This window comes from Balaenoptera physalus (assembly GCF_965194825.1).
Source record: "Balaenoptera physalus genome assembly, chromosome: 3".
Classification (NCBI taxonomy): Eukaryota; Metazoa; Chordata; class Mammalia; order Artiodactyla; family Balaenopteridae; genus Balaenoptera; species Balaenoptera physalus.
The window spans coordinates 44,234,141-44,252,556 of record NC_138890.1 but is presented as its reverse complement, the minus strand read 5'-3'; the positions used below and the strand labels follow the sequence as shown (position 1 = coordinate 44,252,556).

The window sequence follows — 18,416 nt, the reverse complement described above, 5'->3', positions numbered from 1 at the left end:
ACAGTTCAGGTCAAGGACATCTCCCCGCTACAGCCCTGCCTCTTCTTTAGCCAAGCCTCACAGCCCTCCACTGATTATACCATTGCTGTGCGTACAGGCTCGGTGACCAAAGCCCGTGCTCTTAACTACCCTGCTGCATCTGTCAATAAATACAGGTGGATAGAGGGGTGGACAAATAAATGGACAGCAGCCTCCTTGCTGTCTACTTCACAGGTCAGACATGAGAAGTCCAAACACTCTCACAAAGTCAGAGAGAACTTCAAAAGAGGGCAATAATTTCCTGTGACTCTGAGACAGGCTCTTGTTCCATAAAGATATACAGAACAACACAAGACTTCAGATTAAAAAAAAAACTTTTTATCTCTGTATCTTACAATTTCTCAGCCCCTGGTCTGGAACATATAAGACATCTAGTGATGTATGATTAATGTAATTGCTTCAAGATTCTCCTGAGCTTGAAAATTGGGGATAAATTACAATAAATGAAAATTCATCCCTGAGTACCTCCACCTCTTAGAACTTAATGCCTTCATTTTAAACAATTGCCCTTCTTTATGTCCAACCTTCTTTTTTCCTGCAACGATTAATATAAAATTATTTTTTAGAAGATGACCTCCTGCCTTGTGGGGCAGCTCTCCACCTTCTGCAGCATCAGTATATTGGCTGAGACTCACCATGTTGACCCCTCCAGACTGGTACACAGAGCACATGGCCATGAGGGGGGCCAGGCCGATGGTGGTGCCGTGGAAAGACATGCCCCTGCAGGAGGGAAGGAGAGAGGGTGATTGGAGTGGGGACCGAGAGGGCTGTTTCCATGTGCCCAGGAGTGGGTGGCCATCACGGCATTCCCTGGCCCTGCTGACATTCCCAGATCATTCCCAAGGGGAGAGATCCCACTACTCTAGGCCAGCTGGACAACTTCCAGGTCACCACACCTCTCACTTCCTCTCACCTACTCTCTCACTGCTCCAGAGAAACAGAAGAGAGAGCAAAAGGTCACTTCTTCCCACAATATGCCCGTAGCCCCATTCCCTGGAAGGAAATGGGCAGGGCTTGCAAAGCTGCATCCCATTCCTGCCGCAGAGGAAAACGTCAGAGGGTGGGGGATGAGGGAAGGGTGGCACAGGTTCTGATGCTGAAGTGAATCATGCCCACTTCCGCCAGCTGCCAGGGTGCCCTGCCATATCCCTGGCTCTGTGGTATGTGTATGGGGGGGGGGTCAGGGCAGCAGCTGTGGGGGCTGATGCTTCATTCCTGCATCACTCTGGGGCCAAGGAAACAGATGTGTCCCATCAGGAGCCTCAAAAAGTGCAGCTGGGTGCAAGGAGAAGCTGTTTCTGCCTTTGTTTTGCAACTGTGCTCCTAATCTGCCAACAGCCAGCTACATTCCCCCAGTTTAATACATGCTTTTCTCAGCTGTACGCATCCAGGGCAGGGGCAAAGGAATGAATAAAATACCAGTGTTTTCGTGCATGCCACAAACATGAAATTCATTTAAAGGATCTACAGGGAAGTTCATTACATAATGCTTTTATATCTCTGTGTTTGTCTTCTTACTTAGACCATGATATCTTAGAGAGTCAAGGCTGTCTCATTTATTTTGGGGTCATTAGAACTTAGCATAGAATCAGACACATAGTGGGTGCTTAATACATGTTTGTTGAACTCAAGGCATGTTTATCTTCAGAGAAACAATCTGCAAAAACATACATGCAAATCTCTATGACGCCCTACTGGTTATCTGATAAACTCACACATGGCTCCGAGGAAGTCCTACTGGAAATTGGATTCAAGGTCTTGCCCAAAGCAGAACTCCAGGCTTTCAAAGATCAGGCCAACGTTTTGGTAACCAAAGACTCTTTCTAGGTAAATGTGCCATCATGAAGTAAGCACTCACTCGGGTTTTTGGTACGGCTATTTCCCCGGTCTCTTTTAAAGAGTAAACAAAGGTTTAAATGATTGTTGTTTCAGAGATATTTAGGAAACAGGAAAAAAAAAATTGGTTTTATTATGTATGTGCCTTTTGTTGTAACTTCCTGAGAATACCTTTGGAAGTCAACAATAAATACTAGATAATCACCACGGGGGACTGTCAAGGGCCACCACGACCCCCATCAGTTTCTGTTCTTTTCTCTCTGGGGATTGAACAAACTCCAACACAACCGCCCTCTCCCCCCACGTCTCCCTCCCCCCAAACACACTATTCCTGCACTATCTGCCACTTGACTGTCTCGCAGAGCCCTGAGCCCCTGGGAATGACATGAAGGACAAGCCGAGGAGGCCCCTCTCCTGTGCCTGCTTTGGGCGATTAACACCTGTTCTAGAACAAAGCGCCACGAAGATCAAGGTGAGCCCCTTAGAAAGTCTGTTTCAAAGCAGCCACGACCAACAGTCACTCACTTCCCAAATACACACCCAATTGTTTCAGAGACTCAACTAAATATGTCTGAGGCTAATTTTCTTATTTGGGTTGTAAACACTTCTTGGGATTGCCATGACTCAGGCTTTTTAATATTTTCCTGGATATACTGGGTACGGAGCACATGCCTGAGGAACACTTCGTTACCTGGACTGGAGAGTCAGGACGGCTTAGTGCAGCCAACCTTCAGCACTGGGGAGAAAAGGACGAACAGCACACGCACTGCAGGCAGGGGCTTTGCAGCCCGGGCCAAGGCAACACATACGGAAAAGGCTACTTACGTGATTAACTGTGCATTGTCATGGTTCTTCCGGGCGAGCAGCTTGCGCCTCCAGCTAAGAAATGACCAGAGGGTAGAGTACGGGTTCTCCGAAACTTCACACATATTCCCATGAGTCCACACCTCCAAGCCCACGAGGGCAATCCGGATATTCAAGGATCGGTAAAACTGAAAACACACACAGAAGAGTCACAGCATCATCTGTCAACACCACTTGAGATTATGAGCCCCTTCCTAGCCCAAGCGCTCAGAGCACAGATTCCAGATTTCTCTTCTACACCTGACTCCAAGGGGAGGAGGGAACAGGTGTTGCTCTTCACCTTCTCAGAAGGGGGACATCCTGAGACAGGCACAACATCCTAAGAGAGGCTCTGCCCCTGGTGGCAGAGCTGGGGTGACTTAGCTTAGAGAAATGAAGACTGAGATAGGACACAGAGTTGCTTTCAGACATGCACGGGGTTCTCATGTGGAGAAAGGATCAGCATTTTTGCACATGAGCCTAAAGTGGGGCTCAGTCTATAGGTAAAAAAGACAGGAAGACATTTCATTTCAAACAGGAAAAAAGCTTTCAAAGCGAGCTAAGCCACGCTGTCATCTATAATAAGGACCTTTGGCCCAGGTGTCTGGTACAACTATCCCTCCCAATTCCTTTACGGCCCTTATCATTTTTATACATGTCTAAAAAGTTCTCTTGTATATGGATTTTCAAAACAACTTTATTGAGGCATAATTTACATATCACAGAATCCACCCATCTTAGGTGTACAGCTCAATATTTTTTTAGTAAATTTACCAAGTTGTAAAGTGATCACCATAATCCAATTTTAGACTATTTTCATCACACCAACAAGATCCCACATGTCCATTTACTATCATTGTCCATTTTCACCCCCAGACGTGGGCAATCACTAATCCACTTTCTGTCTCCACAGATTTGCCTTTCCCAGACATGTTCTATAAATGAAATTATACAATATGTGGTCTTTTGTTATTTCTTTCATTTAGCGTGTTTCTGAGATTCATCCGTCTTGTAGCCTGTATCAGTCTGCCATTCCTTTTTATTGCTGACTAGTATTCCATTGTGTGGATATACTAATGGATTTATTGGAAGACGTCTCCCACTCATTTTGGAAGTAAATGGGTGTAAATGAAATACATGTAGATAGATGTGCTTACTTTCAAAATTTCCTTCCCCATCACTGGGGGTTTTTGGGTTCTGTGAAGGATGCCATAAACAGGTTGCAAGCTTTAGGCTGCAAAGGTCCCAGATAACCTTCAGGATTTTGTCCAACCCAGAGATCCTGAAATTCTATAAACGGGCCTTGATCCTTGGGCTCCTTAAGGCTAGAGCTACATCTAACTTTCATAGCACAGTATCTTTCATCTCACACACACATAGCAGGAAGAGGGTTTTCCTTAAAGCGAAGTACTGGAAGGCGTAGGTACAAGGAATTCTTTGACTGGCCTACCCTAGAGAATACTGAGACAGCAACTTAAAAAAAAAAAAATTGCAGGTGAACCTAGGTCACGTGAGCAGGAGATGCCATCTTAATCCGAAAGCGGCAGGTACTGCCCCAGGTAAATATAACAATCATAGCACCAATGCTTTTCAAGTGCTTTCTATGTATTAAGCACTGAGGCTTAGAGAAGTTCAGTAACTTGCCAAAGTCTCAGCAGGAAGCTGGCAGAGCCAGGATTAAGACCCGGATTATTAGACCTCAGAGTCTACTCAAGACACTACACTGCTGAAGTGCTACCATATTTACACATCCAGAGAATCAACTTGCCCCCAAGAAACTGTGATGTAAATGGGCTCCAGATTCAGCAGAGTATCAGTTGATTTCAATGGAAACTTTGATTTTCCTGTTTTGGGCCCAGTCAATCATTACAGAAAATAAAGGGTTTGGATTTCAATTTGAACTCGCTTCACTAGGGAGCTTTTTGAGGACTTAAACTTGGCTTTTTTTCACAGTTAAGGAAAAACATTTTTGATTCGGTTCATGATTCAGCTGATTAGCGCAGTACATTCCAGTTTTAGTTCCATAATAGTTCAGTTCAAGTAGGTGGGTCAGCAAGCCTCAGAGAAGTGAGTTTGCCTTCCCTAACCCCAGCCGGGAGTGACTAACCTCAGCTGCAGATGAGAGAACCGAGACTGCTTCACAGAGCAGACCAGCTGGCAAGGCTGGGGGCCTTCCAGCAAGGATGTGGTTTGCTAACGCCTCTCTTCTCCTTCCACTTTTCACCAGCACCCCTGGTTCTATCACCCAGACCAGCTGCAGAATCCACATAGGGAGACCCAGCCAAGTCTCCCACCTGCAGCATCTCCAGAACAATAGATGTCACATGGGGGATAACAGGGTCTACCCCCAGGGAAACAAGCTCTTCTGATTTTCCCAGATGCTGAGTGTTTGGGTTGTGGGATCATTTAGATGTTATTGTTGAGTGAATTGAAGGCTAGAGAGAGGACTGGACTGTGTCCCTGGAGTCCTTCCTTCCAGGAAATGCCAGTGTTTGGCTTTCACCAGGCACCAAACACTGACCAGCGTTTCCAGAGTCATCTACGGCAAAAACACAGGGCATAGACCTGCCCATCCAATGACTTCAGAACACTACCAAATTTGCTTGTAAATCCCTAAAAATATTTGTTCTCTTCCTTATCCTCTAATACTGAAAAAAAAAAAAAAAAAAAAAATTCCCCCTTGAGACCTGGGATCCAGGAATCCCTAGCAGGCCCAGAGTTAAGGTTCAGAAGTTTTGTGAGTGCCCTGAAATTGTGCAATAAATGTGATCAGATTCTCAGAGACCTGCGATCCCAAACATTAAAATCTGCTTTTTAAAACTATTTACTACTCGCCTATCAAGAGGCCACGGTCATTCTAGGTTACCTCTTCTGCATTTTGCACTCTGTCATATAAACAAAGTATTTCTAAGTCCCAGACCAGCCTATTCTAGTAAAATTCAAGAATCTGGGTATTTCCTAAGAGCTTGTTTAAAAGAGCCTGACCTAGGAAAGTTAACCAACTGCACGGCTTTTCTAAGAGACAAAACCAAATGATTTTAGAACTGCTTTACAGATGGAGATTATACAGATTGACCCCAAACAACCCACTCCTCAACTTTTAAGGCAGGGATGAGGGGAAGGGGGTCAGAGGCCAGCACTCTGGGTCCCCACCCCTGCTTCAGCTTACAGGAGTCTGCTTCCATCGGACTTTTACATTAGACATTGGAAACAGGATTCCATCAGAAAAACAAAAACTATCCAAAGCTATTGATTTAAATCAACCCCTCATTTTGTAAATTAAAAAACAAAACAAAACAGTAACCCAAACAAGACAAGTTACTTGGCTAGGTCCGTGCAGTTGACGGTCTCGTCGTGACCACTGAGCTTCGGCTGCATCGCTACTGCCTCCCAGAAGCTGGTGGGGCGGCCAGTCGAGCAAGAGGCAAGTCAGGTGTGAGCTCCTGTCCTGCAGCTCCTCTAAGGTGCTGGCACCTTTCCCACAAGGACACACCTGGTCTCACCTTATCAACGTAATTGGCGATCTCCATGAGCTTGTGTTTGGTGGCGTCCTGGTCTCGTCGATTCTTCTGAAACTAAATGGGGCAAGCAGAACTAGGTGAGACCCCAGAACCCTTCCCAGGACCCCTCGTGTGCCCCATTACTGGTCTTTGAATTCCTTTTCATTTCCTTCCGTCTTCTATGACGACTATCTCCCTGACGCGTAGTGTCAGCTTGGGAGGGCAGAACCTGGGTCACATCCATCTTGGTACCTCCAACTACTAGCTCAGTTCCGGCCACACAGCAGGCATGTAACAGTTGTGCAGTGAACTGAACTGTCTTCCTCCAGCCTGTGAAGTCAACCTTGTTCTCCTGTCCTCCTAATTACAAGGCCTCCTGCAAACTTCCACTGGGGCTTAGAAGAGGGACCAATCCAATCCTTGCCTCGGTCATCACCCCAGCATGGAGCCGCCACCACAGGGACCTATCTCACAGGGCCTCCGTGCACATGATCAGCCAACACGGTCAAACTGTTGCTGAACACCTGCGGTGTGCAAGGCACTGCACTTGGTGCTGCGCAGGATACAAAGTGTGTGGTCCTGGTCCTAGCCTTGAAGGAGCTTCAGTTAAAACACAGAGAGGACCACAAATAACAACAATGGCAGATGCTGTATTTAAGGAGTATGAAATAGAAACGGGCTGAGAAAACCTGCACAGAAATAACTGCAACAGGAGGCCGTGTGAATGACACAAAATGAGTGCTGGCAACGAGGATCATAAAACCTTGGCAAATAGGCTTCATCTGGCACGCTACTCAGATCAACTAGCAATGCCTTCCCACAGTGAGAAGAATCCTAAGACTGCAAGGGGCTCGGCAGGAAAAAGTGCTGTGCTCCATTAGAAATATCTGCCGTGGGTAGTAGGAGGAGCACGTTTCGGTAGGTAGCCTCACTTTATCATGCCTGCTTCAAAAGGGTACATCACTTTCAGCTGCAATGATGAAGGAACGCTTCACAGCATAAAGATACAATTTGCTACAACTGCAACCTAAATTTGAAAACGATGGGTATGTCCTATACGCTGCCATTGTTACACAGAACCTGGGTACCTATCTGATTTACCTTGTGTACACACGATATATGTTACTTCAGTCCAAACCTTCACGTCCTTCCTCCACTGCATCCCACAAGAATATACAAGAAAGAAATGAAAAGAACAGCCAAATAAAACACCCTGGGATATTTGTCCAGATGGGGGTGTGTCTCAGCCACGATAGGGGGAGAAACGCACTGTTTCCTATTCTCTCACTGCTTCTGGACCTTCCTGGGCCTCCTGGGAACCGTGACTCATCAGAACTGCAATCGTCTCACTTTCACCATTGCTTTCTACAGAGTTAAATTCAATGTAAGATCCTGGGACTTAGACCTTTCCAAGGTGTTAATCCTGAAGTTTCTCTTCACTGAGTCATCCCATTTCTAAACTCGTCTCACGGCACAGAAAGTGTTGCAGCATTTAGGGAGTATTTATTAGAACATCAGAGTCAGATTTCATTGTCTTTCAAATATATTAATGCTATCTTCAAACAGCTGCCGGATAATACCACCATAGTTTTAAGGAATGTATCGTGCTATCCTGAAGAGCCTCAGGCAAGAGTCAGCAAACTTTCTGCAAATGGCCAGACTGTAAATATTTTAGGCTTTGCAGCCATAAAGTCTCTACCACAACTACGCAACTCTGCCACTGTAGCTCAGAAGCAGCCATGGACAACACATGCAGCGGTAGGCATGGATACGTTCCGGTAAAACTTTATTTATAAAAACCTGGAGTGGGCTGGATTTGACCATGGGCTATAGTTTACAGACCTCTGATGTAAAGAAAAGAGTATCTCCCCCTTACACTGTCTGGGCCGACACAAGCCTTAAAACACGGTGCATCACCTGGTCTTTCCCAACTGCCCCACATTCTGTCTGTATCTTGAAAAGTCCTTGGCATACCTGTTCTCACAGCTACCCTGTCTCCTCCTCCAAATCCCATCTTGCTCTTCCCCCACCCTGGATCTCCCATCTCACCTGAGGAATGAATAAACTGAGAACCACCCCAGGTGCTCCCACCTAGGCCCAGGGAGCTGCATGGTCATTTTTACTGCTAAAAACCCTCTCTCCAGGCAGCCACCCCATCCATGTCTCTGCTCCCTGTGCGAAGTCCAGAGCCCAGAGGAGAAGCCTGGCCTGTCTCAGCACCAGGTTATAAATCACAGATAAGGCGGCCCTCCTCTTCCCTGTCTGCCCGTCCTCTCAGATTAATTAATTGTCAGGAATACATTTCTGCCCGCGGAGGATGAGAGGCCGCTTGGAGAGGGAGTGGGGGAAGAGGTGGTGAGGGGGGCAGGGACTTGTGAGCCTGTGAGCCCAGCCTGGCCTATTACTCCCCCGCCCACCCCTGCCCAGGACCTGAGCAGTGAGCACGTTCCCTACCCACCATCCACTGAGCTGCATGAATCACGGCCTGTGGGCAACACCTATGGGGCGGCTGCTGGAGACCCTCCCTCTACAACAGGAAGATGGCTCTAGGCACAGCACAGTTCTGGAGGCACCTTGGGCACACACTTTTCCTCTTGGGAGTTTGCTGTGACCCTGGAGGTCAGGAGACAGAAGATGTCCGATCCCCACCCCACCCCCACTTCTCCAGCTCTCAGACTCACACCCACTGGGTTTTAAATCCCCACACCAGGAGTCCTCTGGTGGGAGTGCAAGGCCGAGGGGGAGCCTCACCCCACCTTTCCATCAGAGCAGCTGTGTTTCTATATGCTTAACTATTGGGGTCCCAGGAGCTTTCATCTGAACAAAGGATTCTGCAGCAAAAAAAAAAAAAGGTTCGAGACCACCGTATTAGAGGATCTCAGATGCAAAGCTTAAAGATGTCCTGGAGCCGGGGAAGCTCAGCTCTCTTCCAGCAACCCCCCCACTATGGCAGTTCTGTTAGGCAGGAGCCAGCGCCATTAGCATCTCCCGTGACTGCGCAGCTGCGGCTTTTAAATCACTTAGGATTTTGCTCCCCACACCACTCCCCCATCCTACACACACACCAGTCTTTGGAAAGGAAAACAAAAGAAAAAAAAATGAAAGAAAGGCTGCTGGGAAAACCAATACCGACATCAATTAAAAAGCAAAACTCCTCTCAAAGCAGAACAAGATGTTTCCTTGGGGCTTCCCTGGTGGCGCTGTGGTTAAGAATCCGCCTGCCAATGCAGGGGGCACGGGTTCGAGCCCTGGTCCGGGAAGATTCCACATGCCGCGGAGCAACTAAGCCCGTGAGCCACAACTACTGAGCCTGCCCGCCACAACTACTGAAGCCTGCACGCCTAGAGCCCGGGCTCCGCAACAAGAGAAGCCACCGCAATGAGAAGCCCGTGCACCACAACAAAGAGTAGCCGCCACTCGCGGCAACTAGAGAAAGCCCGCGCACAGCAACGAAGACCCAATGCAGCCAAAAATAAATAAATAAATAAAATAAAATTGAAAAATATATATATTAAAAAAAAAAAAAAAAGATGTTTCCTCGGCCTGGGAGGGCCCTTCACCTCCGTGTCTCTGCCCAGTTATCGACTCCGTGTCCTTGCAGACACTCAAGGGCCACCTCCTCCCGCCACTGACACTGGAAGGCAGCTCTTCCAGCGTGAAGTCTAGTATTCTTCCCCCTTCCCTGCACTGCCTCCAGGATCTGTGCTGTGGGACTGCTCCTCTGGGGGAGCTGCTAACTAACCCATTTGGATGGAATGTGACAGACGGGAACTGTGATGAGTTGTGTCTGAAGGGGAGCCCCAGGCGAGGTGCAATGTTAGAACGTGGGGAGTGCTCAGCTCATCTGACCTTCCATGCCCAGAAGATATGTCAATTATGTGGTTGAGCCACTACATAAAGTGAGAATGAGGTAAAATACAGCTAATTTAGGCAAATATGGGCCATAGGGCCTGAATCCATTCTTTAGCAGTCAGCTTCAACACCACTGCCTTGGGGAGCTTTCCCCAATTCATTATCTGCACTCTAATCCTTTACAATGAACCATCCTAGCAGTCATCACACTTGGAACTAGAGAGTTTTTGTGCTGCTACTGTAAACCCTGTGAGGTGAGGGGCAGGTCTATCTCTAGTCTCCCAAAGAATAAGCACCAAAACCTAAGGGTCTTCAGACCCAGTCTAAGAAATGTTAACCCAAATAACATTCTTTATCCTGATGTTCTGATTAACGTACTGAGCTGGAAGAGACTTCTCCTTGTTTTTTTCCCAACTATGTTTAAAATAGCAAAAAGAGCACTTGGTCAGATTTAAGGTCAAAATCACATGACAAACCGGAAAAAGAGGAATGCTTTAGTATTTCCCCAAAGCAGTTTGAAGGCTGGAATGGAAGCTATCAAGAGAGCGATTTTTCTGCTAAAACCCATTGCCTCCCCCTTACCTCTGCATAATCAGCCACAAGGTAAAGCTCCACATACTTCATGGAGTGTAAATCTTCCCTTTTCATCTAAGAAAGAGACATAAGCATATCAGAGCTATAGAAATGGTGGACTTGACCTCATTTCAAAAAACTGCTCAGACATGGTGCAGTTAATAAGCAGCGGCCCTCCTTACTAAGTTTGTACCTGGGATCTAGAGACAACTCCAGCTATGGTCGCTTCATCATCACCCTCACTACACCTTCCGCCTGCCATCTTGGTTATCATGGGAGGCTGCTCTGGGACACTGGGTCCAGTCCTTTAGTCTCCAGAAATAATGAGCTGGCTGCCTAGTGCAGACAGAACAGAGGCTGACATATGAGGGAACATGCTGACAATCAAGTTCCCAAAAGACATTTAAACCACATACCTCTATTTTCGCTATAAATAAATACAAACATTTTGTGCACATGGTTAAGTGGCTATTCCAAAAAGGGAAGCGTATATTTTTTTCTCACATTTTAAAGTTTCTGAAATCAGCACCTTACTTTAGAGGTAGTAATGTTTTCCCCCAAAGCAGTTATTCTGTCGAATACAAGGGTTTCTCACACTCAGCAATGACTTAGACTAAGAGGAAAAAGCTATTTCCTCCTTCTTAGCCATCTCCCTTTAATTTAGAAATACTCCTGGATCCAAGGTAAGGGTCCTCAGAAAGGACAAGCCTATCACCAGGCTGACTCCTGCACTAAGAAAAACTCACCCTGCGAGGTCGCTTCTTGGTCTGGTTTGTAAACTGAAGGACCCAGTCCCTGGCGGTGGGCTTGGAGTGCTCGAACCCACAGTTCCCGGGGGGAAGCTTGAGATGTTCGGATCTGTAAATAAGGTGGTGGCCCTCGCTGTCAGGGAGGGGCTCGATGATGTAGCTGAGGTTACTGCTCACCATAATCAGTCCTCTGTTGACGGGAGAAATAGAATCTCTGGTCAAAGATTATGGTCCTGGAAAAGTCCCTTGCTCAGGCCTCAGTTTCCCCATATACAAAATTTCACAGTTGGTTTTGATCATTGCTTCTTAATCTTATTATGGGGTCATGCACTCCTTGGTGAGAATCTGAGGCAAACTCAGACTTCCTCTCCAGAGAAATGCACATGTATGTGAGATGTGGTGCACGGTTTCAGGGTACAAAAGCTTATCACAGAGAAGCTTGAAGGTTCTAAAAGGGCTGGACCAGGGACAGTTCATACTCATAAAGGATGGTAGGAATAGGATTCCAAAAAGCCTCCCAAACCCAAACATAGCATACAACAAATCACAGGTCAAAACTTTATAGACTGAGAAAAAGACGGTCTGGTGACTGGTGAAAGAATGCTGGCCTGAGGATGAGGAGACCCAAGTTCTAATCTTAGCTCCAACATTAAATTGTCAAATGCTCTTCAACAAACCTCTTCAATCACTCCAAGCCTCAGTTTCCCCCAGTGTAAATGCGAATGATAATTTTCTAACTTCACAGGACTCTTGGGATGAGTAAATGGAAAGACAAGTGTCTTTGCTCTTGGAAACCAAAGCTAGAGACATCACTGATGGCATGCCTACCAGCCCCAATTTCCCTGTGTCAGCAAGGCAGCTCTGCGGTGAGGTGACACCCACAACCAAGCATGTGTGACTACTCTTTTCTCTGGGTTACAGATACTAGCCTTGAACTCGGAATAAAGATGTGTGTTCATTCATTATATTTTTTCACTCATTGAACCCTTACTCTGTATTAGATGTAATCTAGACATAATCCCTGTCCTTGTGTAATTCACATTCCACTGGAGGACAGACATTCATTCCACAAATATTTCCTGAGCTGCTGCTATGTGCCAGGCATATGTGCTAGTTGCTGAGGATGGAGTAGTGAACAGGACAGACAAGATGCCTGCCCTCACGGAGCTTAGAGTCTGAACATGGGAATAAATCACTACAGTATGTTAACAGAGGAGGCAAAAAGCTTTCATCGCCCTTAACACTGATGTTGGATGCTGCTGCCTGGGGTGCTGCATCAATGAGGCTGCTGGGCGCTTTATCTGGACTCGGTGAGAAAGAGTGCACAGCTTATTATCAATCACTATCACCAATAATCAATGGAAGGGACAGCAGAGGCCCCCGCAGCAGGTATTTGCCATCCTTGACACCGTGAGATGAAAACTAGAGCAAGGGAATGTTATCAGGGACCTGCGGAAGGAAGATCCCAGCAATGTACCCCAGGGACCCCACAGCATTTCGTGTGCTCCAAAACCTCAGGCTCTATCCATCCAGAAATTTCAAAAGGTAAAGTGTAGCCAAGTCAGTCTTTGCCACTCCAAACTGGCAGGACCTCTCTTCAGCTGTCTCGGCTTCCATCCCTGCCCCTAACGCCTCCGGATCCCCGCCCAGGTTTTGCCCTTTGGGAAGAGCCTGCGACGGTCTCAGGAGAGACAGCGCCAGGCCCTGATCAGCAGCAGTCCTTCCTGGAATCCATCCCTGGTTGACCTCATTCCGGTGCCAGGGAGCCTGACGACTTTCCGGCTACCTCACCCAGGCTGACGCAGCAATCCCAGACCAGCCCCCCGGCGGGACACCCAGTGGGCTGCCTGTGCAGCTGGGGGTGAGAGTGGAGCAAACAGCAAGGGTCACATCCGCTCCTGAGTCCAGACGGGAAAGGGCAGAGGGCAGAGCTGCTGTGGGCATCCTGTTCCCAAGCTATCTTCTCATCTTGGCTGACCAAGGCCCCTCCCCATCACCTCAGTTTCCCCCAATGGCTACAAACACTGGAAGCAGAGGGCTTCACGACAAACCAGCCGATGGCTTTGTGTGCACTGGGTTGTGGCTGTGGAGATAACACCCAGTGGGTGGAAAGTTCCAGTGCAGCTGACCAGGCGTCACCTGAATAAGCCTCTGGGCCAAATAGGACAGAGACGACACAGAAGTTTGGTGCACAGTGAACAACAATCATGGTGGTTATAAATTACTGAGTCTTCGCTATGGACCAGGCACTGTGCTGAGTATTTTATTATTCACACCAACTTCTATCATCCTTACAAATATTATCCTCATTTTACAAACGAGAAAACTAAGGCTCAGCGAGGTTCATCAACTGACCAAAGTCACACAGGCAGTAAAAACCTAAGCAGTCTGGTTCTAGGTCCCAAGACCTTAACCATGACCTCACACTGCCTCTGTCACCAGAGCCCTGCAGAGTAGCTATAAGTGACGAGAATCAGCAACTCTCCTCTGAGGCGTGATTGGCCATTACCCAGCTGGCCTGTCTGAAGTCAGACACCAGCTGGGAGAGGCAGTCAGTCTACTTCTCATTTTTAGACACCATTTTTTGAGAGTTAACTATATGCCAGGCACTGTGCTTATAATCGTCATTCTTATTTCATTCTTACATCAATGCTGTAAAGCACCATCATGGGTCCCATTTTATAGATAAGGAAACTGAGCCCCAGAGAGATTAAATAACAAGCTCTCATGGGTATTCTGGGGCCAAAGATTTAAGGTCCAGCCGACTCTGGACTCCAGGCCCTTAACCTCTATGCTATCTGCCTCTATCAGTGAGTTCCAAACCTAAGGGTCAGAGATCTTAGGATCAAATCTCCCAGATCTATCCATTAGAATACTCTACAGGGTGTATTAACAATGGAGATGTCCAGGCCCCACCTAGGAGACGCAGATTCTGTAGGCCTGAGCGAGTGAACAAGTCCCATAGAAATCCCCTGCACAGCCACACTCAGGAACCTTGACCCGGAGCCCAGCCTCTGGCAGGGGCCTGTCTTTTCACAGAGCTCTAAGCAATTCTGTTCCAGGGAGTGGGCAGATCATAACTGGAGAAACACAAGCTCAGAAGGACACTGAAGGTCCTTCCAGCAATAGGACTCTGCGGCCGCTCCCCTCCCCTCCCCCTGCCGTGGCTGCTGGTAACACTCCTGTGTCACAGTTGCCACCTTCCCGACCGCCTGGGGATGGAGGAGAGGCTGGCACAAGCCCTAGCATGTCACTGCGAAGCCCAGCTTTGAGAGTGGGGGGATTTGTGAGAATCTACTTCCCAGGGCCCTTCCCTGTCACCAATCCCAAGCCCTGCTAGCTGCCCTCCCCTGAGCACTCACCAGTCATTTCTCCTTCTAAGTGTCTCAGTTGATCTAATTTGCTAAATGTAAGCATGGCAGAGCTTAGCTGGCGGGAGGGGGACCCATGAGGTTGGGTGGCCAGGACCTCACACGCTATTCTCCGTTCTGCTCTCCATCCTATTCCTCATTGTTGAGAGCTTGAAACAAATGAAATTGTACAGAGGAACCCTGGCAGGGCAGGCCAGGCAGGCAGCAGGTTTAACCCCTGAATGACTACAGGACTCGCTCAAATGCATCCTTCCAGGAACTAGGCAAGAACTGCTTCTTAGGAATTTGTCCATTCAGAGCTGAACCCAAGGAGACACACCCTATATGCCTACATCCAGAGCTGCCCTAAGAGGTAATCACTCTGTCACACTTCTTTCCTTCCCCCAAAATCTGCATGCAAGTGAGAAGGAGTTACAGGGAGCTTCAAAGGCAGCACAGAGGTGACGTGGTCACACGGGTGATGTGGTCCCTCTGGGATGGGGTGGCAAGCCACAAGTGGAGAGCATGGGCTCGGGAGTGGGACACACCTGGATTCAAATTCTGGCTCTGCTGTCTGCTAGCTTTGGGCTAAGTTACTCAACAAAGCTGCCCCTCTCACAGGGCTGCTATGATAGTTGACAGAAGTAAGAGGCAATGTTTACTAACAATTAGGGTAATATTTTAAAAGGATAGCTAATAGTCATTGAGCATGTATTATAAACAAGGCAGGGTACAAGGCGTCTTATTCAGTAGCCATTCAGCACATATGTATTGAGCACCTACTGTGTGCCAGGAACAGTTCTAGGCACCGGGGATGCAGCATGATAGGAAAATAAAAAAAAGTCCCTGATCTCAAGGAAGTTGCACTCATCACCTCATGTAAATCCACCAGTGATGTCACTATTGTTGCTCCCATTTTACAGGTGAGAAAACTGATGCTAGGGAACTGAAGCAACCTGTCAGGTTTTATACCAGGAACTGCCTGACTCCAGAATCTACACCTGACACAACTTGATGTTGCCCTGTGAGGGCTTACTCTATGCTTGACACAGAGGTAGCATTTCTTATCTGTTCTGCAGAAGGAAGGCCAGATATTCAAACGGGAAAGGGCCACGCCTCTCCTTGGCAAAAGGGCAGATAGGCATGGACTGGCTCCTTCTGTCCCAGGCGCCCCACCTCCTGGAAACTCTGCCCACTCTCTCTGCAGCACAGAAATTTCGACACTGAAGAGTCCTTTTCATGGTCTTGTCTACCCTGCTTTCTCAGATAAGAGGAACCAAAGCCCAGAGAAGTAGGAACTTGCCCAAGGTCACCTAGTGAGCTACTGTTAGAGCTGGGGGCAGATCCCAGGTCTCCTGACATCCAGGCTCATTACTCACAGGCGGTGCCATGACACCACCCTCAGCCCCCAACCCAGGACTCAGCAGCCCCCTGCACCGTGGGTTCCATCTAGAGAGCTGAGCTGGCCAAGGCAAAGACAAGGAGGAAATGAAATGAAATGAAAAACAGGAGAAGGAAAGCTCAGAGATCACACAGCCGGGAGGTATGGAGCTAGATCTGAAACTCAGGTCGCTTGACTCTAAATTGTGAGCTCCTTCTAAGCCATCACATAACATTCACACACATCCCCCTGTGCTCACTCTTAATTTCATATCCTCTCTCTCCCTCTCTCTCCCACAGAGTCTGAGTCCAGGGACCTGGGGTAAGGCATAACCACAGTGAGTATGGGCCCCAGAGTTTTGAGGACAGATCTGCTATAAGAGTGATGCATCAAATAGATGACTACAGGTGATCTACTGTATGTCTTTGAAAGACTTTCTATGTCATTAAACTTGCCAGACATTAGTACTTAAGATACTATACAGCCATTAAAAGAATGAGCTAGATCTATGTGTGCCTACGACATAATGTTAAATTGGAAAAAGAAAAAAACAAATTACAGAATGGTATGTATAACCCTATAACCAATCTCCCTTGGATTAAAAAATCATATATACACATAATTATGTATTTCAATTATGTATACTCCCCAACAGATTACAGATGGGGAATGAGATTGACTGAAAGGGCAGGACAGGATAAAGAATTTTCACTTCTTTTAGTTTTATGCTCCAGTATTATTTGGATGTTTAGCACACTCATTAGTTACGTAGTGATACTCTTCAATAAGCATTTTCTTTACAAATAAAGTGACCAATCAGGTTTAAAAAAATGTTTTTACTGCAATCAATACCTCTCCTGCTGATAGACAGTGAGCTGGACACACATGTGCGCGCACGCACACACACACGTACACGCACGCCCAGTGTCTGCCAAACCCCACAGGTTCAGTCAAAGACACCTCAACCCAGTAATGTCTAGATTTCTTCACAAATAGTCATTGCTCCTAAAGTTTATACTTTATGTTAATTTGCAAAGCATTTGTGCACGCAAGACATTGTATAGGACACTTAGATGAGTCCTTCGTAGGAGACAGGCTTGGGGAGTATGGACACTAAACATCCCTAGGAAAGGGTGTGCCGCATCTTTTCATTGGCGTAGTTTATAAATATCCAGAGCTGCCACTCTATTCTCAAAGGGGTCAGTGGCCTAAACAAGATTACAGAGCATTATATTACATATCCATGTTCCTTTTTGGAAGGAATACTTCTAAAAGGATACACAAGAAACTGGTAACAATGGCTGCCACTGGGGAGGGGGGGATTCGGGAAACAGGAAGCGTACTCTTTCATTGTACGCTCTTGTATTATTTGAGTGTATTTTTACTATGATCCCGTATTACCTCTTCAATTAAATTAGCCTAAAGAACGGCTTTGGAGAGAAGAGGACGCCCGGCAACAATCTAGAAACTCAGCTGGATTCCTCTGTATTTGTATCATCAGCCTGAAGATCCCACTTGGTATAAATCCTACCTACTTTCTCCAATCACAGAGAGCATGTTTCCAGGAGAGAAGCACAATTGCTATGGAGATTTTCCATTGCAGCATCGCTTTATGAGCCTTAGTGGGGGGCGACTTGAGTGCTGCATGGGTTTGAAGCCTGCTGCTGCTACAGCTGCTCCTACTCCAGAGTCTGAATCGAGCCATCTGCCATGCGTCTCCAGCTCTTAAATCAGTCGGGCCCACAGACACCCTTGGTTTCTTAAGGTGTGTAGTGAGAAGGCTGGGAAAAGAAGGCGGGTGGACCCCATAAAAGGGAAGCGTGCAAAATAGAAACACATGGACGGCTCACCCAGTTTCCCCCTATCAGCACAGCTGTGGGAATGATGTACGAGAGGCCAAGCCAAATTCCCACTGCTCCAGACCAAGAGGACACAGGAAGAGGCAGAGAGAAGCAAGTCACACCTGCATGTTCCCTTTCCTCCTTCTTGGAACAGATGCTGTTCACTTGCAGACTGCAGATGGCTGGGCCTGTAAACACCACTGGAAGGCCAGTTGGCTAGGCTCAATCAGGTCACTTGAGCAGGGGATTTGGGGTCTCTGTTATGGCCTCCCAGACAAAGCTTGTTTCCTGCCTAATCCCCTCCGGCCAACTCACCACGAAGCCTTACAGATGAGACATGGCTCGATTTATAAACAAACACGTGGGATCGGCAGCATGATGGGCCTCACACTGGCATGTGAGCCTGGGTGAGTCTTAGCATGGTTTCACTGTTATAAGATGATAATAATCCC

The 18,416-nt window shown here is 47.3% G+C and overlaps 1 protein-coding gene across 1 annotated transcript in view; it reads right to left on the bottom strand.

The window, feature by feature from the left end:
- ADAM19 (ADAM metallopeptidase domain 19) overlaps positions 1 to 18,416 on the bottom strand; it is an 88,561-nt gene that overhangs the window by 27,984 nt on the left and 42,161 nt on the right. The window contains exons 6-10 of the mRNA XM_082453905.1: positions 11,390 to 11,582; positions 10,653 to 10,718; positions 6,222 to 6,293; positions 2,701 to 2,867; positions 675 to 759 (exon numbers count right to left, since the gene is read on the bottom strand). Coding sequence (XP_082310031.1) covers positions 675 to 759; positions 2,701 to 2,867; positions 6,222 to 6,293; positions 10,653 to 10,718; positions 11,390 to 11,582 — 583 coding nt within the window. The remainder of the gene's footprint in view (positions 1 to 674; positions 760 to 2,700; positions 2,868 to 6,221; positions 6,294 to 10,652; positions 10,719 to 11,389; positions 11,583 to 18,416) is intronic.